Source organism: Mchenga conophoros, linkage group LG13 (assembly GCF_057382185.1).
Source record: "Mchenga conophoros isolate Kocher_MC1m ecotype Shallow Benthic linkage group LG13, M_conophoros_male_GT1.1, whole genome shotgun sequence".
Taxonomy (NCBI): domain Eukaryota; kingdom Metazoa; phylum Chordata; class Actinopteri; order Cichliformes; family Cichlidae; genus Mchenga; species Mchenga conophoros.
Window position 1 is genome coordinate 15265521 of NC_140538.1, and position 18849 is coordinate 15284369.

The following is an 18849-nucleotide window of genomic DNA, read 5'->3' on the forward strand; positions in this document are numbered from 1 at the left end:
GTAAGAACTTATTCCTGAGAATGGTCAGGTTCAAGAACTGGGTGGAAAATGAGTGAAAAAGCATAGTTCAAAGAAATAACTTCACAATGCCACGTTTTTCTTTTATGACATCAGCAGATACTTTCCTGTGTTTTGGGTTATAGTCACTTGTTTCAACTCTTATTTAACATAATACTTTAATTTTGTAAAGTCTGATAGCTTTTTAAATAAAGTCTATTTAGAAAAAAAGCATGGTATGCTTTAGGATATGGTTATCTTGATTGACAAGTCACTACCCTTTGAGTGTACATTATCCTCAGATTTCTCAATCAGATTCTAATGTGACATTTACTACAAAAATCCAAGATGCCAACAGCAAAAATGCTCAAATCCAGCCTTCAAAACATGACTTCACAAAGCAGTGAGTTAAATCACAGAGGCTACGTCCATCTTTTATGTACAGACAGTAGGGTTACCAGGGTGACGAGTTCCACCCCATCTAATATCAGATTGTTTCCTTTACAAGAAATGTCAGTAGAAAAGAAAGGCCAAAAATAGCAAATACACATCAATCACTTATTGTTGTTAAATGTCACAAACTTAAATAATAACATAACATTTAGCTACATGGAAATGTAATTTTTAAGGAGCCGTGCTGGCTATTTCACACTTTTCAGCTCTTCTTGGTATCATTCACTGTACATCTCTACATACCCACAGGACCGATAAAAGTACCCATATGCATTATTTATACCAACTCAGAAAATATACGGGAGTATAAGGTTTGTACTTTGTCTCACTCTCACAGTTGGAGGAATAGCACATTAAGTATTCATTATAGCCCTTGTGCGTCAGTGTGGTGGTTACCAACATGACCAAAAATAAATCTCACTAAACTTTATTCTCTATCAAACAAATTTACTTGGATGCTGGAAGGCTGCCAAGGAAGATATTGTCTTTTAGCCCCTCACTGCTTCTATGTCTATAAATGAAAACAAGCTGTGAAGTATTCCAATCTTTAATATTTAAAACTTTCGCTGTGATAAAGAATACATTCAATAATAGCACAGGCAACTGAGGGACACATAGAAAAAAATGCAGCATGGTAAACAAAAATAGCCTTTGTTTCCAGTTTCTTATAGTTTATTACCATCAGGAAATATAACATGTACTGTTCTACAAATAAGCATGCAATATATTGATTGTTGTAGCGGAAATGATGAAAAGAATGTATCTTTACACTCAGCAGACATGGAAATATGTCTTTGTTGGGTTATTCAGTTGTTAAAATGAACTTTGCTCAATGTTCAATACTTAGATATACTTAAATGGCATGGAATTTGTAATTTCATGGAATTTATAAAATGTGCACTTATACACACACACACACACACATATATATATACACACAGTAAAAATGGTATTTGGTATTTTAAAATTGGTGTCAACACTTATTTGATTTTGTTCAGAACTTATACAAGTAATACCAAGATAAGCATTTTGGATGGGCCAGTTAGGGCAGCAGCAGCTATTATTCACATGTTTTCAGTGTAATATAGTGTATACAGATGAGACAATAATCTACAATGCACAGTTAATACCCACAGTATGAACAGCACAACGATCACATTCTCATAATGCAGAAATACTGTAGGTATTTGGAATATATATGGAACTGCCTAATGGCCCAGTAGTCAGTTCAGTGGTTCCGTGTGGTTCGTGAAGCTTGGACAGTTTCCATAATCTGAGCACAAGATTTGATGTCCAAATCTCAGCAGTCTACTACAGAGACCCAAATGTCAGTAATATTTAGTTTGACAATTTTTCTCTTCACCTTAGGTGAATGCATTCAATTTCCTCTGTTACTGGCAAGGAGAAAGTTCTCACATCCATCTCCTCGACAGTCTTACTAGGGATATAAGTTGACTTCCAGCGCAACAGTACAATCTTCTTCAGGTACTTAACTGTGTTGTTCTTGACACTAACAAAACAGAAGGTATTTATCATGCTATTGCTCATGGCAATACACTCAATAATGTAAAAAGCCACCAGTGAGTTCTTCTGGCGGGAGATAAGTGTCGGGTGGAAGTCTCTCAGAATGGTGAATCCAAAATACGGTGCCCAGCACAGGATGTATGCGGTCAAGATTCCGATCAGGACCATCACTGTCTTACGGCGACAGCGCAGCCTCTTCCGTATTTGCTCTGTCTGAAAACCTGGGACATTTTTGAACCACAGCTCGCGGGAAATTCGGGCATAACACATTGCCATGGCAATCACAGGGCCAACAAATTCCACAGCAAAGACAAACAGGAAATATGACTGGTAGTACACTTGCTGGTCCACAGGCCATATTTGGGCACAAAAGACTTTGTGAGTGTTTGAGGTGGCGCCTCCATGAGGGTACATGGTCTCAGAGGCAAAATAGGCAGAGGGAATTGATATCAGAATGGGAACAATCCAGACTCCTGTTATCAGACAGTAGGCAGTTTGGTACTTCATACGAGGCCTCAGAGGATGGACTATGGCCATATACCTGGAAGAAAAACAAGACAACTGTTATGCAATATTAAACAGCATATTTAGCAATCTGACTGTTATGGAAGTGTCATAGTTACAAAGAATTATATCTAAAATTGTATGAAAATATAAAATTATATTGGCAGAAGTCATTTTAGTATGGAAACACAGATAAAAGAAATATGTATATCCATATGTAAAGGAAGACAGAGGCAGTAAAATGTTTATTGCTACAAATAATTACTTTTTAAAAATAATTTATATTATAATTATTCCTCTAGACACAGCTAAAAGTTTAATATTTACACATTTAAATAAAAAATGCTTATATATTGATGTATGACAGCCCTGGTTTTACATCAAACAGATGATGAAGACCCAAAAATTATGCTACCCCTTGTCCCCGATGTGAACGAGAGCATTATCAGTATGGTGACCACTATTACATCACAGAAATGTTGCATCATACATTAAAGGTGATTTCAGGGAAACTTTGTATTGATTAACGGCGATCCTTCCCTCATAGTGGAAAAGTAGATAAAAACCATGATGGCAATATGGCCCCACGGCTTTAACAGAGCCACCAGCTTCCCTTAGGCCAACCACCAATTAAAGTATGTAATCATATTGCAATAGTTTTAAGGATGGGTAAATTTTGTGTGTGTCTGTTTGTGTTATTTCCAAGGGCCTTTTTAACCTGAAAATGGAAAAAAAAAAACCTTTTCACTGCAGCTGTTCTGATACGACAAAATAAGAGACATTTAGTATGGTTCTGTTGTGTTCTGACCTACTGAGGGACCACAAATGGAACGGTCCCTATACGGCACTTTCCTGTTTGACCACTTCATACAACATGCCTCATTCACCCATTCAGGACACCTAAATGCTTTCTATCTAACAGCCACACACATTCATACTCTGACGAACACATCGGAAAGCAACTTGGGGTTCAGTATGTTGCTCAGTGATACTTTGGCAAACAGACTTAAGCTGCCAGTTATCAAACCAACAACCTTCTGATTAGTAGGTGCCCTGCTCTACGTCATGAGCTACAGTCACCACAATGCAACCCTGAAATAAAAGCAGCTAAATGAAATTCATTCGTCATTATTTTTTATTTCTTACACCTGTGCTTTCCCACACGTCAAATTAATTATCTGCTATAAAAAAAGGCTTTTAAACAGCTTCTGTTTAATTGAGCACTCACAATGGTTGCACCTGTGGCCTAATAGCGTATTCTTAAAAGCCCCTGTGGAGCAGGGAAATTATTTTACTGCTATTGTTAAATAATCATCATTATTACCATTGCATTAATAATATAATCTGGAGTTTATATTGCATTCAGGGGTTGAACAGTGTGTGTCTTTCAGAAAGGCTAAAAGTAACAGGACAGGAAACAGGCTTGGAGAGTTTTGCAGAAGTGAAAGTTATTTTGAGCAGCAGGCTAAGACGAGGCTTTAACAATGTAACAGATAGCTTTAAGAAGGCCTTAAGATGTTATGCATACAGTTATAATGTTGACCTTGTATTTCAGGTGCAGTTATGACTATTTTATACACAATGCATATCTGTGCTTATTAAAGAGTTGGAGCTCGGTCAATTAATTGGGGGTTGGAAGCTTTGTTCGGCGCGATGTCCGGACAATCTATTGTGCAAGTGACTTGGAGCCATAGAAGGAATTGCAATACATGCTTACAAAACACTTATATATCAGATCATTTTATATTAAGGTTTTAGTAGAGGTTCTTGGTTAAAACATTTATTTAGTAGAAGACATACACATAGTCTCAGTGAGCCTCTGGTCTGGTAAAAGGTCAGAAGTACAACAGGTGAATTGAGAAAGAGCATGTGAGGTCAACAAACACACACACATGAGTTAGATTTATTTAGAGGAGAGATTAGTCATGTCTCGGCAAGAAAGAGGAACAATTCACTTTAAGACAAGAACGGAAAGTACCAGCCATGAAAATAGAAGATGATCTTCTGGGTTGAAAGTCATTGTGGTGTTGATCTGATCTATGTATAAAATGTACCTGTGACGCATGAAGGGGCATCAGTAAACAAACCCTGATGTTATAAAATAATTGTTTGTGCTTTAGTAAGTCGGAGATCACTGGCTGTCGGCGTACAGAGTGTTCTTCCCACACGTGTGTATTCATTAAAATCATTGTTTGACCAAGACCTTCTGGACCAAGGGTGGTTTGTACTCTCCTTCCTCAATTTTGAACCTTAACACCCCTCAAGCATATAAGTCTGAAGGGGACAGAAATGGCTACACTTTGCATCCTCCAGAGAGGTGTTTTTGTCCTTTCCTATTTACTCACCAAATATAATATTGCTGATATGCTCACTTGCCATGTTTCATGTTATTCTTTTTTACATTTGAAGACGGTCTTTACCTAACATTTACCAAATACCTTATATTTAACTTAAAGATGGCCCTTTTGGGACCGTGGAGAGTTACAAATATCTCTGAAGTTAATATACATCATTTTTCAGATGTTATAGGGATGAGAATTATCAATTATTTAGAAACAAGTTTATCATCATACCAGTAAGATGAATATTGAGTTTCTTTAAGCACGGCTCCTGTTTTTTACTTAAAAATTTTCCAGCTGCTATGTAACATATCTCGTGCCTTCATTGCCAAATATTTTATTATGTTCACCAGTTAGTCACTTACGGCATCTGCTGATGATGCAAGGAAGATATATTGCTATCTGAAAATACTATTGATATCTACTTTAAGATAAAGTACTGCTAGTGAGAGACTGATCTACTTGACTACTAGTCAAAAATGTTCATGTTTTGAAATGCATTTTTTAGTAGGATGACCTTTCTGCTGAGCCAATGTTGAATGTTTGATATGTAAGTATTTCCTGCTCATTTCATTTGTATGCTGTAGTATAGCATGCATATGATGTGCCAGAAAACTGAATAGATAATATCAGTAGGACATGAAAAAGATTCATCATAGCAGAATATCTACCTGCTGCATGCTAAACAGAATATTAAGTGGATCTGTTTATACTGAGCTTCTTCAGATAATGAGCAGTCAAAAATGAATTAACCAATGTTACTAATGTGCTCTTTAAAGCACTAGTGATAGAGTGAACAAATATTTTTTCCTTATTGACAATGTACTAACACTTGAAAATAAATCTGAGCCATGGTTAACTTTTGCACAAAGGTACAAGACTATACTATATAGAGCAGTGTTTCCCAACCTCTGCACATAGGTGTGCCATGGAAGATTATCTGGTTATACCTGCTGCATCCGGCCTGAGTAACGGGCAGAACAATTACATTCTCTTCCACTAGAGGGCAGTACAACTACCTGCTCTAATTAAATGGTTTGCAAACTGCCAGTAAAACAGAAGAAGAGGAAGAAGAAATTAAATAATAGCCATGCTTTGAGTGAGACAAGCAGCAATAGCAATGGATAAATATTTGAAAAGAAGAAGTAGTAAATCTGACCTGTGTCCTGGAGAGAATTCCGACCTAGATGACCCTAGCATGAGTAGTGGTCAGAAGAGAGCAAAAAAGGCATACTGGGCACATACTGAGTCAATTCCGCTATGCCTGGTGCGCAGGGAAAAATTATCAATATGCTTATTGTGACATTTATTTTGGTGGTCTGACAATCTGATAATGTTAACCAAATTGTCAGTTTGGTCAAGAACCAAATAGCATGCAACAACGTGCCTGATACCGTCAAAGCACAACCCACATGACACACATACTCACTGAACGCCTTCTTCAGATCTAAAAAACACATATAGACTGGCTAAGCAAACTTCTGTGTTCCTTCAAAAATGGGTGGTCTACTGTTTAAAGGCTAGGGAGGGAACAACATTGTTCCTCTTAAATCCAGCAGTTGGACTTTGCTCTCCTGTAGGAGGTCAAAGTGTTTCTCAGGAAGTCTGAAGCACGTGATTCCCCTGAAGTGGAAACCCACCATCTACCTGATGTTGCAGAGGCAACCAGGGTACCCCCGCAATGTCCAGATCCTAAAGGAAACTGGGTTTTGACTTGTCTGATGGTTTGACAGAATCATTTTGAAGCCAACCAAAGGCCTGACCAAACCATGACCTCTCCAAACACCTCCCACAGTTCTTCAGCAAATGCCAGATGTGTGTTCCTTTTGCCTTAAGGGCTAAACAAGCGAACCAAACTTAATAGGATCATTACTTCAACTTGACAGTTCCTTCCATAATGTCACAGTTCTGGGTCAGTTTCGACCCAGTATTTTGAGTTTTGACTGTTAGTTTATTTTTGGATGATTGTTGTGGTTTTGGGCGCTATGAGTATTATCATTATAATGATGATTATTATTAGAATTCTATGTTTCTGTTTATTCATGTTAAGGATTTGTTCTCGGTTGTATCTCACGTTTAGTTTAGTTCAGGTTCCATGTGTCATTCTCTGTCTGTCTGTCTCTCAGTGTCAGGTCTGCGTCTTGGTGTAGTGTTCTCGTTTCCTGTTTTATTGTGAAGGTCTGCGTCTCATGTGAGTGTGTCCAGTTTTACCTCTGTCTTGTCTTGTTGATTATTCCCAGCTGTGTCCACCACCTGTGTGTAATTCCCCTGTGTTTTTCTGTGTGTATTTAAGTCGTGTCCTCTGTCATTGTAGGTGCTGGTCCGTCTGTGTATTCACCATGTTTCATCCATGTGTTCCCTGCTGTCTACCATTGTCTGCCTCTGCTCGCCCTCCTTCTTGTTCGTGTTCTGGTTTCTGCGCTGTAGTTCAGTTGTTTTCCAGTATAGTTTAGTTTGTCTTCATTTGCCATTTTTCCTTTGCCATTTATTCAATAAACCACCTTCACACCTTCACGACTGCCTGCGCTTGGATCCTCCTTCATTTCTTCCACACGGCTCTTCTCACTCGCCGTGACACATAATTTGGTTTGAGAATTGCCACTAGGAAGCAACAGCCACAATTCCTTGCAGTGGAGGAGCAGAACATGATTCATTGAGACAGTGTCCCTAGCCTACATCAGAATGCTGCCCAAGTTCTGCCAGAGGTGAAGATTTCCCACCTCTGCAACAGATGAGATAAAGATCTCCCACCTATGAGCTCCAAGATGGCCAAGGTCTCTGAACTGCCATTTGATTTGTGAGCACAAACAAAAGCTGGGATCTGTTCCCCTGTCCAAAGGCAGAAGAAAGCAACTCTGAGGAATACTGCACTGAGCAGGGTGGGATATAAGTATACTGGCTTGGCTCATTGCCCTCCCCACTCTGGACAGCTCCAGAGTTCAGCTTCTCTGCAGGAGACTAGCTCCAGAACCCAAGCTGCTCATTGAGGCAAGCATGGCAATATATCGGTGGTAACACCTCAATCACTAGCTCAGGTTACTTCCCCACCACAGCAATAACATTCCATATCCCAAGAACCTGTTTCAACAACTGGGGATGAGACCAAGCCTCTGCCTTTGACTACCTGATTCACATGGCCAGATTTGGTAGTCTTAGAATCTCATATCTGCCTTTTGCAAATTATGTCTTTCTGTTGGCTTCATCAAATGATGGCCTGCAGCTTACATTGAGGTGGTTGAGAAGTGAAACTAAACTAGCTAATACCTCCAAATCTGAGGACATGGTTTTCTGGCAGAAAAAGGCTGCATGCCCACTCCATGTTGGGAATGAGTTGCTGCCCAAAGTGAAGTTCAAGTATCGTGAGGCCTTGTTCAAGAATGAAGAAAGGAGAGAGCAGGGGAATGAGACATGTATTGGTGCAGCATCTGAAGTAATGTAGATGCTGTACTTGTCTGTGATAATGAAGAGAACATGAAAGCAAAGCTGTATATTAACTGTCCATCCACATTTCCACCATCACCCATAGTCACTTGCTGTGGTTAGTGAATGGAAGAAAAAGATCACAGTTGCAAAACTAAAAAAATGCTTCCTGTGAAGGGTGGCTGACTCTACCTTAGATATAGGGCGAGAAGCTTGGTCATTTGCAAGGAGCTCAAAGTAAACCTGCTACTCTTCCAAATAGGGACCAACTGGTGTGATTCAGGCAACTTACTGATCCTTGTTTTTGTATTTATGCTTTTTCCCTGTTGGATTATGCTTGCAGACTTCTTTAAACAGCCCAATAAAGACTCTCATTTTTTGTTATTAAGCATATCTGTATTTTTCTTTTGGGTTGATACCTCTGCATTCAAACACTCATCATAACCTCTTGGCTCTATCACTCAGAGAAACATACTATGTTGTTTTCAAGTGAAGTAAAGACCTCAAGTTCAAAAGACAAAGACAAAGAATTGCACAGAGTTTTCATATATCCCATTACAGCTGAATAAAGCAGTGTACAGTTTTCAAAGTTTTTCAAGTTATATAATCTCTATACACTTTATACACAAAAATGAAATATTTTTTTCAAATAAAAAGAACTGAATCTAATTGCACACCCATGCAGACTCACTCACAGACATACAGACAAATGAAAAGATTGAGAAACTCACCTGTCAACTGCAATGGCAAGCAATGCGTTTGTCGACACGTAGAGTGACACAGTACGGAGATAGTTCACAGAGGCACAGAGCACCAATCCATGATCCCAGGAAAGCTGCTTAACCACGTAGTAGTCCACCAAGAATGGGCAACAAACGACTGCCACAATGAAGTCGGAGATGGCCAAATTAGCAATGAGCAGGTTGGTTAAATTTCTGAGTTTTTTGTATCTTGTCAGTGTGGCAATGAATATGAAGTTTCCCAATCCACAAACAAGCATGATGCAGACAAGGACCACACCGATAACAATGGTGGCAACAAAGAAGGCTTGACCCTGTGTGGTATCGGGGATCTCATCTGGAGGGATGCCATAGTCCATGTCATAGTTGTCCATGTAATGATCCAGCTTGCCTTCTCTGACATTTTCCTGCATCTCTCTAGAAGGTCCTACCACGAGGCTGATATTTGACTCCCCCATATCTTAGCAGAAAATCCTTCTTTCTTTGGGTTTGTTTGGTTTTTAAATTGAGAACAACTTGATCCAATAAATTAGGTATTAAATGTTCATACTTTGTGGTACATAATGCATTCCAGAGCTAAGATGTTTGCGTGAAGATAAAGTATTTCAGCATGCTGCGTCTTCTTTGGAAACAAAAGGACATCTTCACCTGGAAAAGACATTTCCCAACTCAGCATTACTCATGCAGGGTCACATTCATGGCAACAAGATATGATCACAACAAATTACATGATCGCAATGTTTCAGCTTAATCGTGTTGTCAAGTGTGACATGTCTTTGATTTTTTCCTGATGAATATGTGTGTGGGTAAAGACATCTAGTCGGTGATTTTATGTAATTTATTAGGACCTTGTCACTTTACTGCAAACCAACATAACAGACAAGGCTGATCCTGATGACAGTGCCCTTTATTTCTTGCAAAATTTATCACTTTAATGCCCCTGCACATGAGGTAAGAAACACTAAATATGGCAACCCATCGCAGGAAAAAGGGCACATTTTAACAGGATAAAAACGGATTTGTAGTGATAAGCTAGTGCAATGCAATTAACCCGACTGACCCAAAACAGCGCACAATATAATGTGAGAGAAAGCAGGGAGAATGATACAAAAAAGTAGAATGAAAATTTTTTTCTAATAAGAACCATGCAAATCAATTCATAGGAGCGTTACTTATTGCTGTCATTGGAAAAAAAAAGAGACCCCCCGAAAAAAGCAGAAATATATAGATGAAATTCAGCGTGAAATTGAAATAATATTTCAGGCACTTACCAGCAAACATTGATAAATGTTCCGTGTTTTTAAAGTTTAGGATAAAAGAATAAATAAACAAAGTTTAATTACCCGCTCTTAGTGAGGTGTGAGCGCAAGCTGAAAGTGGTTGTTAACGGACAATCCAGCCGGTGGAGACGCAAGGTCTCAGCTTTGCTGCTCACTGATTAAACTGTGCGTGCTGATGTGACGACTGCTTCTCTGTCCTTCGGCACTTCTTCACAAGGAAAAGTTGCGTCTGGTTCTCCTCAGCTCCAAGTGATAAATCTGACGAGGAGGCGCAGTGAGGAAACCACACTCGTCTTTCGGGTGGAGTGAAAAAAGGGGGTGGGTGTCAGTGTATGTATGTGTGAATTATACCTGAAAGTTTACCAGTTTAATAGACGTCCATAAATGCGCAGCTTGGCATAGATAGGATGTTTAGCTAAGCTAACATTTAATATAAGACTAAATGGTTAAAAAAGAAAATAGATACGGTGAGGCTTTAGGCATCACACCATACAGAACAGAGAGTCCCTTCACCTTTTGTGTGTTGTGTTGTTCATCGCGCCACACTGTGGTTTATACAGATGATTAACTCCCGACTGAATCTCACTCAATCTCACTCAAAATGCGTGATTTTCCTCCCGTGGGAGGAAGGGTTAGCTCATGCATATTTAGTAAGTTGGAAAAATAATTGTAGTGAACTTGTCTGCAAACAGTTGCTACATACACATCCAGTATGACTTTCCTTTTCTGGTGCTGCTGCTCTAGGGTGGATACCAGTTAATTAGTTAATTTGGTGCAAGATTGGTTTTATGCAACAGTTTATTCTTCTTCCTTTTCTTTTTCTTTTCTGGCTGGCAGGGTTTTAGGCACGCAAGTCAGTGACACCACACAGAACAGAGCCATTATATTAGATAAAGAGAGTAGCTATGTGGTTTTCTGCTCAGAGTTTGGCTTTGACCCTATGCTGACCTTTTGAAAGCAAAGCCCACCACCTTTGACACTTCTAACCCACAGCAAATTTATATATTTATTTATTTGGTTATGAACATGTTCTTTCCCAAGTCTCGGGTGTGGTGACATCATGTCTACTTATCTTCAAATCACATCACCAATTTATGACATTGTTGCAAGCTGCATTTTAATTTGCATGTATTGTAATATAGAGGAAGAACAGAGAAAAGAAGGGATTCCAGAAAATAAAACAATAATGCTTTGCTTTGCAGAAAGGATTTAAATTCAGCTAACCTAAAGTTTAGCTAAAGACTAGCCTACAGCCTTTTTTTTTGTCAGTTTTTCAACAACATATTGCAAATTTATGCTGTGCACCACTCGCTGGGTCTTACTTGCAACAGTGTAAATTTAAAGCTTGATTTAAAATAGCTGCTTCACTTCTAACCTTATAGTAGTATATCACAATATATTGGTTAATACTAAGTTGCTCCATAAAATGTAATAAGCTGCCATTGTCTGTCTTTCTCAGAATGCTTATGTAATACCTAGTATTCTTCCAGTGTAGAGCTATGCTGTGTTCTCATTTCCATAGTTCTTTCATCCACACAGCTGGTCCAGTATAAATTTTTCTTTTCTGCATTTCAGTAAAAGTAAATTGTTCAAGATTAAATAGCTCATAGTCTATAATGATTAGTTCAGATTTACTTGTGATGGCAGCACAATGCACAAATCATACACAAGCACAAATAAATTCTATGATGCTTCCCATTATGGTGAAGGCTCTGTAGGTATTCAGTGCAGGACCAAAAAACTTCCATACAGAATGGAAGAAAAATTAATGTTGCTTATCTCTTAACTCCAAGAATTAGACAACTCTAGTGTTCTGGCAGTTAGCATTGCTCATTAAATGTTCACAAATCCCACCATTATTCTGATGCATGGTATTGTCTTTGTGATATAGCAGAACCTAGAAAAATTCACTGAAAGCACTTTTGAAATATTCTGATTGGTCTATTCATTAACAAGTATGCAAATGAGTCAGGGTATCTGTAATAGCAGCACGTTTTGGTTTTGTGTTATTGCTTTGCTGCTTGTGTTAAAGACCGTGTTTCACTTGTAGTGTTGTCAAATTTTTTGAGGGGTCGAGAGAAGCTATAAATATGATTCGAACCTTATATAAACAGTCTGATTAGACTGTATGACGTTTCTGATTAATTCTATGTATGATCTGCTTTGTAGAATGTCAATACCTGAAAACGTTCACTGAACACACTATTCCGCTATTTGACTGATGAAACTCTGCCTTCTTCTGTGCAGTTGTACACACACACACACGCACGCACACACACCTACAAACACAATTCATGTTTTGCATTCAATCACATGTTTACTATTGACAATAACAACTTGGTACAGTTTGGGAAACCAGACACAAACACAAACACACAAACAGACAAACAATACTTTGAGCACTGTTTGTCTGTGATCAGCCATCCTGAACTCAGATGAATACACGCAGACAGCAGCACTGTTGACTTTTAAGGCTCAAGGCTGCTGTTGCTTACAATACCTCTGACAATCATATTTCCGTAGCCTCAAAATGCCTTTTGGTATCCTCTCCCACTGAGCGTAGCCAGTTGGCAACTACAAGTGCATTTTAAACCTAAGAATGGATAACAAAGACACAAGTGAAACAGCAGACACCTACTCCTGTTATAGACTTTTCTTTTTTTGAACAACACTACATCTACACTCCTGTTCACCTGAGATGAAAGAACTGTCTTTGCATGTTCCTATTAGTTTTTATTACCCTCTAAATATTAGCCACTTGCTCTGCCTTGCTGTGTAACCCAGGAGGCTTGACCAGCAGGATAAACACCAAGCTTTCATTTCCAGCTAAGGGCAGCTCTATAATCTCACCCAGGCCCCAGATTTATTGCTTCTCGTAACCAGAGAAAATAGATAGAAAAGAGAACAAGGAGAACCTGCTTTTCTCTCCTCAGCCATGAATAATATGCACAAGACCTTTAATCTGTGGTTTCTGCATGTAGGTGGACGGATTGGAAATAATCTTTATTGGTTACAGTGTTTTCAAGGAATAAACAGCAAATGAATCAGAATCCATATAAATATATTTCAGGGGTTTTGAATTGGAACAGAAGCTGTTTGTTAAAAATGTTGGTTCTGTCAAGGACAACGGAACACATTTACAAGTCCCTTCGTTGGCCTGGCATAGGTAGTTTTCTGTTTCCTTCTCAGTCATTCATTATCTCTATGTGTGAAGTTGTGTGTAAACAAGTTATTAAATGTCCAGTTGTCTTTCTTTGCTTATGCAGGAAACAGATTGTATTGATCTGCTAGTAGGAGTCCCTCTTACAATGCTGATTGTAGGAAAGAAACAAACTTTCTAAATGAGGTCTAAATGAGCTTTGTTTAACAGGCAACATGTTAGGGTGCCCTTTAACCCTTTAAGACCTACCATAGAACCAAGTCCGCCAGAGCTTATATTATATTTTTACATGGTGTAGTGCCATTTTTGGGAGCATTTCAAGTTGCTATACATCAATACAACAATTATAGCCCAGATTTTAATAATATGTATTCATTAAGTGCATAGTAATTACATAAATTGCAAAAAAGTGCAATAAACTACAAAAAAATTGAAAATCGTTTTTGCTTTTTTAACATATATTTCTAGTTAGAGAATTTTAAGAGGCTTATCCCTCAAAACTGTAAATACAAAAAAGTTACACAAACTAGTTTCCCACCACAGGAAATTTATTTTGAATGTCTTCATAGTTTTATTTTTGAAATACACCAATTTTTATATACTGCAGGAAAAACGAAAATAAATATTATAGTGCAAATTTACAAAAAAGCAGCATATGCATCAAAATAAACTATTTCCAGCAGTGCAATTTGAGTTTTAAGCATCCCAGAAAAGACACAGAAAGTCATAAAGTCAAACATAACTTTTAAAAACACCAGTATAGGCCCTGAGGCCCTGATGGTAAAAAAAAACTACATTTCCGCGAAAATGACGTCACTTCCGGTTTCAGGCAGGTAATGGCGGACATGCAAAAGGCCACGCTGACGTCTATTCCAATGTAGGAAGTGTTATGAACAGCTGATCGGATCGGCAAAGCGTGTTTCTGGAATATTATGTTTTTGTTGCTGCAAGTGCTTTTTATGCAGTTTTTGCAAAGCTATATGTGGAAGGAATGTGACCTAGGACAAGCTGATGGCATAAGATGTAAGTACAACTCCTCCGGTTTCATATGCAAAAAAAATTACTGCGCTAGCTGACGTGGTTGCAGAGCTACCGGGATTTAAAAATAGTTACGCAAAACAGAGCATGCCCGCTCCGACCGGCTCTAAAGGGTTAATGTCAGTGAACATTTGTTGTAGTGCTACAGTTCAGTATGTGGAAAAGACAATTTCACAATCTAATCTCAGTGACTTTTGTTTGAAAGAGAAAAAAAAAAATATATATATATATATATATATTTATATGTTGACATATGCAATGGTCTTTTCTACATTATGTATGAAGACCCTGATGAAGACCCTGGAGCAGCTGGTCCTGGCTCAGCTTCGGCACCTGGTGAGCTCATCATTGGACCCACTTCAGTTTGCCTACCAGCCTGGCATTGGTGCGGATGATGCCGTCATTCACCTCGTGCGTCATTCCCTCGCTCACCTGGAGACCACTGGGAGCACTATGAGAATCGTGTTCTTTGATTTCACCAGTGCCTTCAACACTATTCTTCCCACAGTCCTGAAGGACAAGATGGAGAACTCTGGAGTGGACCATCACCTCACTACCTGGATTTTGGACTACCTCACCGACCGACCACAGTATGTGAGAACTCAGGGCTGTGTGTCGGACAGGGTCGTCTGCAGTACGGGGGCCCCACAGGGAACGGTTCTGGCTCCATTCCTTTTCACCATCTACACTGCAGACTTCTCCCACAACTCCACCCAGTGCTTCCTGCAGAAGTTCTCTGATGACTCTGCAATAGTCGGCCTATTCACTGATGGGGACGACAAGGAGTACAGAGAACTGACACAAGACTTTGTGGACTGGTGCCAGCTGAACTACCTCCAGATTAACACCAGTAAAACCAAGGAGCTGGTGGTAGACTTTTGCAGGCACAAACATCCTCCACTGCAACCACTGAACATCCAAGGTATGGACACTGAGGCTGTGGACAGCTACAGGTACCTTGGTGTTCATCTGAACAACAAACTGGACTGGTCTCATAATTCAGACGCCCTCTACAGGAAAGGGCAGAGCAGGCTGTACCTGCTGCGGAGACTCAGATCTTTTGGAGTGGAGGGCCCACTCCTGAAGACCTTCTATGACTCTGTTGTGGCCTCAGCCATCTTTTATGGTGTGGTCTGCTGGGGTGGCAGCATCTCTGCTGGGAACAGGAAGAGACTGAACAGGCTGATCCGCAGGGCCAGCTCTGTTCTAGGATGCCCTCTGGACCCAGTGGAGGTGATGAGTGACAGGAGAATGGTGGCTAAGTTGTCATCCCTGTTGGACAACATCTCCCACCCCATGCAGCAGACTCTGACAGCACTGAGCAGCTTCTTTAGTGGCAGGCTGCGGCACCCACGGTGTGGGACGCAGAGATTTCGCAGGTCTTTCCTCCCTACTGCTGTCAGACTCTACAACAAAAACTTCAACTGATCAAACACACACAAACCCACACATGTGCAATAAAACTAAGTGCAATATTCTTTTCTGACAAAGTTGTATTTTTACTTAGTTGTATATAGAATTTGTATTCTATTTTTATCCTATTGTATATTTTATTCTATTTTATTCTACTGTATATAGTATTTTATTTTATTCTATTCTGTACAGTTGTGTACTGTATTTATTCTTATTATATTCTAATTTTTGCTATATAACTTTTGCACTGTCCACTTCCTGCTGTGACAAAACAAATTTCCCACGTGTGGGACTAATAAAGGTTATCTTATCTATGTTATCTATCTTATCTTATCTTATCTTATGTAGTGATGTAATGTAAAAAAATAAATAAAAAGGAAATTGCTTTAAAAAAAACATTTCTTTGAAATGCTGCCTACAGATAAAGATGGAATACTAAAACAGATCATACATAAAACCAACATACTGTAGTCATGTTTATCATGTCAAATTGTAATCAGTGAAATAAAACCCCTGGAGTCAAAGGGAGTGGAAAATATTGAAATAAGTCACCCTATTGTCAATCATTTGATGCAAACAATAAATCTCTAAGAACACTGCAAGTATTTCTTGCAGCACAAATTGCACAAATTTAACTTCCAAGAGAAATGTGCCCGGCAAAGCTTCTGCTTTCCGAAAGAAAGCCAGAGGAAAACTAATGTGTTCGAGTGAACATAAAAGCAAACACTATGCCTTCAAGAAACATTTATTCTGGAAATCTGAATCCTTTTATTGCTTGCTTATAATAGCAGTAGACATGGTTGACTAAAGACTGCTTCCCAGGAGAACTCACAGCAAGTGTGAAATATGGTGGCTGAAGTTTTCAGACTTTAGTCTTTGGTTGAGGTTACTCTCAGCCTAAACCTCTCAGCTACATGGAAGCTTCCAGAGTGCTTGGCATATGCTTGTTGTAAGCATATGTTTGTTAAGGTTATTACAAGAGACTGGACAATTTTCTGCATTGTGTTTGAGAATAAAATAACGCTGTCTTTATAGCTAGAGTTGTACCTTTCAGCAGGATGGTGATCCTAAGCACATGGCTGAAATTTACATACTGATGCCAGCATGCTAGAATGGTGTACTATGAAGTAAAGGTGAAATGAAACAACAACAAAGGTGAAGCCAAAAAATAACCACTGGTGATAATAGGTATCACAACAGTGATTATCAACTGTCTTTCTGCCTAGACTTTCTGCTTGAGGCAAAAATGATGAATTTTCTGCTTCATTTGACTTGTTTTTTGGTCAAAATGGATCAATTGAGTGCCACCTGCTACTGCCAGAGACAATATGAGACACAGGTGTTAGAGACACATAAAGAATATAAAAAATATAACAAAAGGCAACCATTGTTGCTGCAAATATGGAATGGGAGAACTGCATCACAAAATCATCAGTCTTGTGAATTCATACGTTAATATATTGATTTATCCGCTCAGTAAGCTCTTAGCTCTGCCATTCATTTCTAAAAAGAGCAGATATGACACAAAAACGAATTCAATTAAATTATTAATTTTCCAGATTATTTGGGGACAAAACTGAATTACCTCGTAATCTACATCTCCAGAACAAATATTTTGCACAGTCTTTACGAGGTTCTGATAATGCTTTAAAAACTCAAATATGCTTGAGCAGCCTTTACCCCTGGGACTATTACTGGATGTCGTGTATGGGAAATTAAACGTTTCCTCAACATTTTGGTGAAAAAGAATTTATAATAATAATTTATGTAATTAATATTAATTATTATAAGAGATTGAGTGATTGATTGGTTGATCATTTATTTGGATCATATGTATACAAGTATACAATATATATATATATATATATATATATATATATATATATATATATATATATATATATATATATATATATATATATATATATATGTATATGTATACTGGGGCACACTACTGGGGGCCCACTACTGACCCTTAGGGGACTCCACAAGCAATTTCCATGTACCCAAATCTAAATTCTCTGTGTGACATATATTGTCACACATACTGTGTGACAATATGTGTGAATAGAAGAGTGAAGATACAGGAAAGAGTAATAAAGAGACTTTAATTTGTATTACTAAAACCTTGGAAGAATTTTCCTGGAGAGACTCTATATATCAGGTATCATAGTTTTCAGCGTTCTCTGTTAAGCCAGGCTTTCTGTGTGTATCTCTGTGTGTGTATTCAGATGAAGGGGGGGATTCATGCCTCATATGACTCATCTTGTGCACAATGTGATGCTTTTGAGCGCTGCCTACTCCACTAGAGACATTATCACATCACAATGGTAAAATGGCGATAAAAGTCTATAAAGACCATTTGCAACACTGTTGCAAATAAGACAGGAAATAATACTGTCGAAAAATTATTAATTTGGGGATTTAGCGCACAGAGAGGCAAAATAAACATTTTAATTTGAGTTATTTTATTGCTGAGTGCATTCTCAGTGCTGCTGTTTATTTCTGCCACAATGGATGCACATTAGAGCTCTGAAAGTTTAAACTGCACGCATTTAAACATTAAATGTTACCGTCTCATAGCCTAACAGAGACATGGAAATCACTTTAGTTTGTCAGCAGATCATAGTGAAATTATACTGAACGAATAAGAATTCTTGGGGTGTGTTTGCAATTGCGGCACTTTAATTAAAACAAACTTAGCAGCAGATTAGAATCAAATATAAAAACAACCAACATTTTCCACATTACCAAATTAACACATGCATGTTTCAGTGACAATGAAATGCACAGTTTGCACTGCTGTAATTTTACAATTGTGGTTCACTGGCGAAGTACAACTTACAACTTACAAGTTGGACATAAAAAGCTCTGCTAAATATCACAATAAGTGCATGAGAAAGAATCTAATTTTAAAGCGGACAGGGGCTTTCATTTCATTAATAGCAAATTGTCATGTTTCTGCTTCAGAGCCATCTTTT

The 18849-nt window shown here is 38.5% G+C and overlaps 1 protein-coding gene across 2 annotated transcripts; it reads right to left on the bottom strand.

Moving 5' to 3' along the window:
• Positions 1 to 1018: 1018 nt before the first annotated feature.
• Positions 1019 to 10421, bottom strand: prokr1b (prokineticin receptor 1b). Of its 2 annotated transcripts, none has more exons than XM_085243214.1 (3): positions 10321 to 10421; positions 8969 to 9625; positions 1019 to 2515 (listed from the first exon to the last, which is right to left on the bottom strand). In XM_085243214.1, the coding sequence occupies exons 2-3, from the start codon at positions 9433 to 9435 to the stop codon at positions 1810 to 1812; spliced, it is 1173 nt and encodes a 390-aa protein (XP_085099340.1). In that variant the 5' UTR covers positions 9436 to 9625; positions 10321 to 10421; the 3' UTR covers positions 1019 to 1809. The 2 variants fall into 2 exon arrangements, with proteins under 2 accessions (XP_085099340.1, XP_085099341.1); XM_085243215.1 differs by lacking the exon at positions 10321 to 10421 and adding an exon at positions 10249 to 10288.
• Between the last annotated feature and the right edge of the window lie 8428 nt (positions 10422 to 18849).

Bases quoted from the DNA above. Each gene is read 5' to 3' on its own strand.
- prokr1b (XM_085243214.1), bottom strand. From the start codon at position 9,435: ATGGGGGAGTCAAATATCAGCCTCGTGGTAGGACCTTCTAGAGAGATG. The intron at 2,516-8,968 runs GTGAGTTTCTCA...TTTTTCTTCCAG, and splicing joins CTTGCCATTGCAGTTGACAG to GTATATGGCCATAGTCCATC.